Source organism: Sesamum indicum, linkage group LG2 (genome assembly GCF_000512975.1).
Source record: "Sesamum indicum cultivar Zhongzhi No. 13 linkage group LG2, S_indicum_v1.0, whole genome shotgun sequence".
NCBI classification, from domain to species: domain Eukaryota; kingdom Viridiplantae; phylum Streptophyta; class Magnoliopsida; order Lamiales; family Pedaliaceae; genus Sesamum; species Sesamum indicum.
In genome coordinates, this window is record NC_026146.1 from 14,987,290 (window position 1) to 14,996,441 (window position 9,152).

At 33.5% G+C, this 9,152-nt stretch overlaps 1 protein-coding gene across 2 annotated transcripts in view; it reads right to left on the reverse strand.

Annotated features, from left to right (window-relative positions):
• Window positions 1-7,196, reverse strand: part of LOC105156218 (phosphoglucomutase, cytoplasmic) — a 9,047-nt gene extending 1,851 nt beyond the window's left edge. The window contains exons 1-16 of one of the 2 annotated variants that reach the window (XM_011072291.2): window positions 7,047-7,196; window positions 6,803-6,899; window positions 5,366-5,447; window positions 4,675-4,730; window positions 4,090-4,203; window positions 3,899-3,961; window positions 2,802-2,921; window positions 2,615-2,715; window positions 2,306-2,365; window positions 2,101-2,200; window positions 1,604-1,761; window positions 1,436-1,531; window positions 1,147-1,210; window positions 993-1,074; window positions 729-904; window positions 543-619 (exon numbers count right to left, since the gene is read on the reverse strand). In XM_011072291.2, coding sequence (XP_011070593.1) covers window positions 543-619; window positions 729-904; window positions 993-1,074; window positions 1,147-1,210; window positions 1,436-1,531; window positions 1,604-1,761; window positions 2,101-2,200; window positions 2,306-2,365; window positions 2,615-2,715; window positions 2,802-2,921; window positions 3,899-3,961; window positions 4,090-4,203; window positions 4,675-4,730; window positions 5,366-5,447; window positions 6,803-6,880 — 1,427 coding nt within the window. In that variant the 5' untranslated portion in view covers window positions 6,881-6,899; window positions 7,047-7,196. Of the gene's footprint in view, window positions 1-542; window positions 620-728; window positions 905-992; window positions 1,075-1,146; window positions 1,211-1,435; window positions 1,532-1,603; window positions 1,762-2,100; window positions 2,201-2,305; window positions 2,366-2,614; window positions 2,716-2,801; window positions 2,922-3,898; window positions 3,962-4,089; window positions 4,204-4,674; window positions 4,731-5,365; window positions 5,448-6,802; window positions 6,900-6,986 lie in introns of both variants that reach the window. The other variant, XM_011072292.2, reaches the window with a different exon arrangement.

Sequence of the window (9,152 nt, forward strand, 5' to 3'; positions counted from 1 at the left end):
AACAAGAAATTCTTTATATGCTGCTCCCTATGCGTAACAGACAACTGAGATATCTAGCTGAAAGTCCAGTCAATAATCACTTTAAAGCCTTGAGTTGAGTTGACTTCTTTCCAATATCAAAATCAACTAAGAGATATCTAGCTCAAAGTCCAGTCAATAATCAACTTTAAAGCCTTGAGTTGAGTTGAGTTGACTTCTTTTCCAATCATCAAAATGAACTAAGATACCTAGCCCTTTTCTCATGGTATCATAGAAGAGAAGTCAACACATTTAAGACTCATTCGCAATAAAATTCACAAAGCCAGAATTGATAACAAGAAAAATTGAACTTTTAACATGGACCTTGTACCACAAAACTCCTATAGCAATTTCATTTAACATAAATGCAAAGGCAAGCAATTCTAATCAGAAAAGCATGCAAGGTAAGTAAATCAACAAACTGCTGCATAGAACTCTAACTTGATATTGAGTAGAAACGAGTTGTGAAAATGGAAGGGGAATCTTTATTCTTGCAGATGGAAATGGAGGGACAAGAGGCTTACTTATTAACTTCAGTGAGAGAAGATTGCAGCTTGACCAAATAGGCCATCAGTTCCTTTGCACCACCTGCATCGACATTCTTTAAAACAAAACAAAAAAAGTTGAAGTTAACAAATATTGCAAACATAATATTGCTCATAGTGATTCACTCCACTAAAGAGAAGCAGCTGCATATCATAAATAAATACCTCATAATCATATCGAGTGTAATAGTGGCGCCCGTATGTAGACCAATGCTGGCGAACAATGTCTTCAACACTGACAAGTTTCCCTCCTCCCAGATTGTCTTTGTTCTTATAGGCAAGAATAGATAGCCAAGCCAAAACTGCCCATATTCCATCTTTCTCGCGAATGTGGTCTGATCCTGTTGACATATAATACAAAAAGTTCTAAGAACAGTGGAATTGAACTTCGTGGAAATGGCACTTGCACAATAGAAACATATCTCCTACCAGTGCCAAAACTTTCTTCACCACAAACCGAACACATTCCAGCATCCATCAGGTTGCCAAAGAATTTCCATCCAGTGGGCACCTGAAAAGAGAGACATAGTTAGATCTCTAAAACCAGTGCAGTGCCTCCTGTAATATGCAATTCACATGGTACCTCAAAGAATTTTAGATTCAGGTTTTTAGCTACAACATCAAGGGCAGCTGATGTGGGCATGCTCCTGAAAAACCACACAAGAGAACAGAAAAAAACAAAAAAAAACAAAAAAAAAACGAGAGATGAAACTGAGATTCATGTTTTCAAAAAAAAAAAAAATCACTAAAAAGTTCACTGAAGTACAACAGTTCATGTTTTTCAGAGACCAAATAGGTGAGAATACAAACAGAAGGCAGCAAACAGTAAACACCCCAAATTACAAGAGAACAAAGTAGAGAAAGATGAGAACCTTGCAACTCCTTTTAGACCACCAGAAAAGTAAGGTATGGCTTGAACAGCATTGGCAGCTATGATGGCAACAGAATCAGATGGAGTGACAAAGAACCTAATAAAACAGAGTAAAATTAAAATTTATAAGTAATGCTGTTGGAAAATCAACAATAATATGAAAACCAACCTTTTCCCAAGGATCATATTGCGGTCTGCATCTCCGTCAGCAGCGGCACCAAATTCTGGTGGTTCCTGTTCAGTGTTTGTCTTGCCCAATCCCATACGAGCAACTAATTCTTTTGCATAGGTCAGATTGGGATCAGGATGACCTCCACCAAAATCTTCCTGCCAGTATGATAGGCGCAGAGATGGAAAAACTTTGGGTCAAAGCAGCAATATCATAAGTACGGGTGCACAGGGCAAACTCAATGGGCGTGCATAATATAATTTTTTATTGTATTTGTTTAATTCAGTATCAGAGAAATAAGATAAAATGAACGACTTATCAAAACTATTGTAATATTTTAACTTTAAATGTGCATGATAGATAACTATCGATAAAACCAAGTGAAAATGAATAAATACATTTGAGCACATTTTAGGCAATGCGAAAGTTAGTTATTCGAATGCCTTAATAAATAGTATAGATATTAAGTTTCTTAAAAAAGAGAACTAGGAAACTACCTTGGGCACGCAATTCAATAAAGAGCTTTCTTTTGCACCTAGCTCTTCCACAAATATACGTTTAGCATAAGCTCCAGCAACGCCATGAAGTGCGTCATAACTAACAAATAAATCAGAAGTTGCACATTAATAGCTACTTCATCTGAGCAAAAATAATTGGAAAGTACTCCAGACATGATATAACATTACGAATCCACAGGCATACCAGAAAGTGAATTTTGGAGATGTCAGTAACTTCTGGATAGATTGGAAATCAAAAATGGACCTGGAAAGGGATAAGCAAAACCAAGGTTAGCATAGCATAATGATTAACCATAGAACCATAAAGAATGGACAAATTTGCTATTAATAGCCAATGTTGACCTTAGTGTAGATACTCATTGAAATTCGGTTTAACCCTCATTCATAATCAAACATTACCTTTCAAGGAAACCATGGACTTCACATGCATTAGCATATAACTATAGTTAACAGCAAATGAGAAGTTCAATGCATATCCTATGAAGAAACATACTTCATCAGTTTGACGTAATCACTTGCTGAGTCAAAAACATCAACATCAAATTGCCCCTCCGGACCAGCAAAGCTAGTTACTCCTATAATAGAGATATCCACCTGTAATTTCATTCAAGTATCATGAGAAAAAAGTATGGTTCATGAACCCATGACGTGTACGTGTGTTTTCAAGAAACAGTTCATACATCTGGCAGGCCTTCCGCAATCAAGTATTCCTTAATTGTGGTAGTGTTTGAATAGATCTTATCAGTGATTCCTTCTGGAGCAGGTCCACCATTTTCCATGTTGTATTTGATTCCAAAATCCTGGAGAAAGATAAAGAGTCATGTGCATCTAAGGAGCTGCGAAAACATTTTGTATTAAATATCTCAACAAGGGTCATATTTTGGATCAAATTAACATCTTTTAACTCAGATTCCTCCACATTTGTGAACGAGTGTGAGCATCTGTCACTGTGCCAGTCAACTCAACTACCTATGGGTATTAGAACTTGCAAGCCTTTGTATTATCATGATTTGGGATTTTTATCAATAATGATTCTTAATTTATTGAAATTGAATTTTTGGAGAGAATATTTCTTTAAATATTTTAGAGAACAAATTATATTAGTGATATAATTTCGATTTTTAATTGAATGAAACAAAAAGACTAAAAATATTAAAGTCCAAGAATCAAATCTTATAAGGTTGTACCACAAATAAATGAATAAAGTTTATAGAAAATTAATTTATAGATGAATAAAAGAATTCATAATGGACAAAGTCCAAGGGTAATTTTGGCCAAAAATAAAGTAAAAGTTAATGGTTGAATTTTTTGAAATGAAAAGTTGATGAATGAGCTTTATGGATTAGTAAGTATTTTGATGACCTTATTAGATATAAAAATTTATTTGATGGGTTTATAGTAATTTTTCTAAAAATTTACAAAAGAGAGAGAGAGAGAGAGAGATGAGAGAGAAGAGCTTGCAGGTGTTCCGTGAGACACAATAAGATACGTTCACGTAATCCATGGAAGATGTATTCGATCAATCAAGCATGAGCACAGAGTGTTCTCATCATATGGTGAGAAAAAAGGGATAACCCTAAGTACGTAAAACACTTCAGACAGACAAAACAGTGGTCTGCCATAAATATCAAATTGTCTTCAAACAGTGTCCACCGGATTCTAGTTCATAAATTTATTTGAAAGAAGGAATTTCCTAATCATAATTTAGGAAGAGGTCATGATTTATGTATCAGAAGACAAACATCAACTACTGGAAAAAAACAGTTCAGGCAAAAACCTCATGAGGCCCCCCTGGGTTGTGGCTAGCAGTAAGAATAAATGCCCCGTTTGCCTTGGATCCCTGAGAAGGTTCAATTAAAAGTATCTAAAATCATTGAAATGATCAAGATTTAATGTTTATAGATAAGAATAAAATAAAATAAAATTTGAAGGTAAAGGTTAGTATAGCCTATTCAAATGATTACTTACATCAGGGCCTACTCTTTCACGTATAACAGCAGATACAGCAGGAGTAGACAGCAATCCATTCTGACCAACCCAGATGCGCCTTACTCCATTTGCAGCAGCCATTTTAATAATAATCTGATGTTGGATACAACTACTTAAATCCCATTTGACATAGATCAAATAAGAATGCAGAACAGATATGTTTTTCAGCTAGTATCAGTCTTTCCTTCTCTTCTACAGACTCCACATAAGGTGAAAAAATGAAAAATCCCTGATTTCAGGATACAGCATGACATTTTTGTTCATCAAAAGATTTCAGTAACCCAAGCATGAAACTTCAGGGACTGGAATAAGGTCCATCTCTACAATGACTGTATCCCAGAGCGGAAATCTTCAATAGAATGATAAAGACTCACATCCAAGCAGGTAAAAACATTGTGTATTCAATAACAAATGCCCCCTAAAGATAATAGTTTTGTTTAATAATAACCTGAAAAGTAAGAAGAATATTGATTTTGGAAATTTTCCAGAATGCAAAAATAAAAGTTGTTAAGAATGAAACTAATAAAACAATGACTGTTTCATCAGAAACACAAGTTGTCTAACCTGGATAGCATCCTTTGAATAGTAACGGCCATCACCAGAGACAACAAGAGTAGCACCTGAATAATTATTCAGCCAAAATTATAATCAATGGAGATGGGAAAAGAAAGAATTCATGTTCAATTATGGTATTATAAGAAATTGTTAAAGAAGCTGCTAATTGCATGCAACATGGTGGCTTCTCCTATTATATGGAACTTCTTTACTCAGAATGCAGTACTTCTCAAATTTCAGCTTAGAGCATTTAAAATTAGTTTCAGACAAACTTCACTAAAACTCTACTCCAAGTATGAATTAGGCAAGCACATTATAAAGCCAAGCCTTTCTTGCTGTCAAACTGATTGTCCAAGTTAGGTGACTCAATGTGTTATCCTTGTTGCTTATCAATGAACTGACAAAGTGTGCACACTGTGATAACAATTGATGACCATCAATAGCCCCTCCTCATGTCTACGTGCATCAATAACAGATCAAAACGTGTGGATGTAGGGGAGCATCATTGTGAATGTTCCGAACCATTTAACCCACTGCTCCCATGTTTTTGCCCTTCCATTCATCCAATTTATAATTATTAAACATATCTCAGATCATACTTTAGGAAAATACAAAGAGAAACAATCCCCTAGGTTCCTGACTCTATCTGGCAAAACTCACAAGCAAGATTAGAAGTGGAACATAAAGCTAAAACATGTACCTCTGACTTTATCAGCTCCAAGGGCATTAAATGTGGATTGGACAAAATTTTGCAAGTAATGGGGTTGCATGAATACCTTAACCTGAACAATGCATTTCAAATTTATTTGAGATTCAACTGTTGGAGGCAAGTTCAGTAAAGCTTGCGATCCAAGGAGTCCAAAAGTATAAAATATACAGACTAGGACATAATCCTAGCATCAATAGTTCATAATAACACTACATTGCAAGCAGGTCCCTCAAGTGGTCTTTAGCAAATTAGTTGCTTGCTACAACATGCAATCATGTAACATCAGAATATTTGGGGCCCTGGCAAAAACTATGTAAACCACCTCAAAGCAATTTTTCAAAGTTCTAACTTTCTCCAACTCCTAAAAGGAGGAGATTTAGTCAACGCACAGGAATAAAAGAGAGATAAAAAATGATAGCACACATGCATAACAATGAAATATTATTATTTTATCAAGAGCATAAGATAAAGCATATTTTCGGAAAATTTGTTGTATGCTTCGGAGAAATCAACACTTAAAAATAGGTGTATGTGGCTTCAACTCTCCCAATCTCCCTCCCTTTCCACCTCTCCAACTCTTCAAATTCAAGGTTGCAAGGAATTGTTAAAATGGCTTACTTGTGATTCCACCAAATAAAATTTTCCAGTCCATTAATCTATTAGATACACTCAATTCAGTGCTCTTCAAACCCCCAGACCTAGTTCATGCCAAGTGGCAATTAGAAAAATAGCAAAACTTTTAAAATAACTGTGTTCTATGACTTCTTACTTATCTATCTAAAAATGTTGCAAATTGTAACTTTACCAAGTTTTCACTGGTCTCCATTTTGTGTCAAATCTGAATAATGAATTGGTAACATGAAACAAATGCAGCCACATTATGTTGGGCGTAGTATAACTCCTTCTAACACTTCAATCATATTCAGAAGACCAGGCGTTTGTAATAATTGTAACAGTAACATTCTCTTCTTTGGGATTGTGCCCACAACAGTCCCTAGAATCCTGATCTATCAGATACATACAAACCAAGGAAGTCCATAACTATTCCCATAAGAAATAGAGCATGCATCACACAAAGACAATAACTTTCTTTTTTATAGCACAAAAATACTAAGTACTTGTATTAGTTTTACCAGATCTACCAATGGCTTTTATAGATCCTACAAGAAGAAAAAGCCCCCCAATATCAATTTCAATTAATTAAATAAATGTTTCAACAAAACATACAAATACCATAAGAAATACTAATCAGTACCCGTACGCTAAAGGAACACAAAGGTGATTCATAAAGGAAAGATCACAGAAGAAAGTAGATCAATGCTAGCATTACACTGTCAAAACCTGTCCCGTCAAAATTAATCCGCCAAAGTAAACAAGGAACTCTCACAAGAACCATAAAAAATTCATAAAACTAAAAAAAAAAAAAACCTTTTTCCTAAGACCAGAAGTCCCCGGTTTCTGTCCATCAAACGGAGTAGTCTCGACACGGGCAACCTTGAACACCATCTTTACTCAAAATCTTTAACTGAAAAACACAAAAACCAGAATCAGAATCAAAAGTGAAGAAAACACAAAAGTATAGGCGGTACGCACAAAATCAAGAGCACATAACAGTGTGTAAACTGATAGACGAGGCAGGCAAGGTGTTTGTGAAAAAGCTTGAGATGCTTACTGAGGAAGGGATGGGAGATGAGAGGGGTGACAGGTGTGTGTGTTCCGAGAGAATGAGCGTGAGTACAATGGGAGAATAAATAAAGCAGCAGTGGCACTGGTATATAAATAAAAGTGGAAAATGAAAAGAAAAGAAAAACCAATAAAGAGGATTATTCTATGCTTGGCGCACGTATTTCCGTCTCTCTCCACCTAACCGTCAGATCTCCGCTTTTCACTCCTCGTCAGGACAAATCAAAATCAAAGGGAAATCAAGAAAGGAACACACTCCACCTCAGCTTCTATCTACTGTGATTCACATCAGAAAATCAAGACTTTTATATTATTATTACAAATTGAAAATATTCATTATAAATTAATGATAATATTGTATAATTATTTCAAATGCAATAGTACATATAAATATTTTTTTTCAAAAAAATTACCACATGGTATGATTAAATAACTAGTTTGAGACTTTGTGACGATGGAATGATCAGAATTTATTAGAAAATAGTTGTTTACGTGGTAAAATTGTAGATACATAATTATAAAAAAAAAATTGATTTTTTAAGTTTCATTAATGTAAATATAATTTATTGACTTTGTACTAACTAGTTAGTATCAATAATATCATTATTTACATTTCACAAATTTAAAATATAATTATTTCTATGAGTTTAAATCTCACGAATATGTGTATATAATTTATTTTTATTTTTCTTGAATATGTCTATTGGTTCAAAAAAAATAAGAATGTATTGAATTAATTTTTAATTTAAATATATTGAATCGTACGTTTAAATGGGGGAACCTCTCATGAGTGCTTCGTCATGGGCTGTGATGTGGAATTAAGTAATTGGGCTTGCAAGTCCAATTTACATGAAATGTTTTTATGCATAAATTACAATGGTTTTATTGCGGCAAACAATGATTTATGTTTTTTTCTTTTTAAGAAATAGTAATTACGTAAATATTTTAATAAATTGAGATTATTAAGTTATTATTAGGTGATTACTATCTCAACAAATTGATCAATTATGATGATTATGTAAATATTTAATAAATTGAGGAGGTCAATCTATACGATAATATAATAAAAAATAATAAAGTAAATTATAATAAATTTATATTAAGTTATTTGAATATTTACACGTTTGATAAGACTCAAATCTATAACCTGAAACTTGTTCATTACGACTCAATTCTTAATCATTGGGTTAACACATCATTAGTTGTGGCCACAAAGCTTTCAAGGCCAAAATTATGTTCACATTATCATTATTCTTTTAAACTAAGCATTCCGTGCTGATTAAGTCCAATTTACAAGAACTAATAGTTTTGACGGGTTAAATAATTAAAAATATTTATAAAGTTTAAGTTGTCCTTTAGAATGTTGAAAATTACGAAATATAACAATGGTCCGCATCTTTTTGTCCGAGTCAAGTTTAATCCGACATGACAACTCATAACACCAGTCGTCGATTCTTGATTCATTTAAAGGCAGACTATTGGATAAGTGAATTCATACATCCTCCGACACATTGACGTCTATAAATACTAGAGGCTCCATAAGACAGATATGCTTTTATAATGGAAGTCTAGCTCTGCGACTCTAATATAAATTTAAGCAACTTGATTTAAGGTTTAAAAGACCTTTTAGTTGGGATCATCTCGACAAGTCTAATAACTTGTATTGCAAGCCAATCCACGAAACAGATCGATTACAAAAAGTAAATTCTATCTTAAAACACAAGACTATATAAGTCAGCTAGCTTGTTGTTACATAAATTGCTCTTAAGTTTTTCTCTAGCTATAATGACTTGAAGAATGGAGAGTCCAAATGTGATCCATCCCTTCACAAGTTAGAAAGAACTTTTACTTAACTTAAATACATATCATACTTGAATAATTTTTCATTATTCAACTAAGTAATTAAGCTCAAATCATATTTTTAACTCTTATCAATGAATAGAAAAGGAAAAAAATCAATTAGTTTATTTGTTATTGTACGGTGTGTTGTATATATGGTCCGTTCTTTGGGATGTTTTCAATTAATTAATAATAATTTTAATGATTGAAAAAATAAACATATATCTTGAATTGATAAAAATAACATACGTATTTT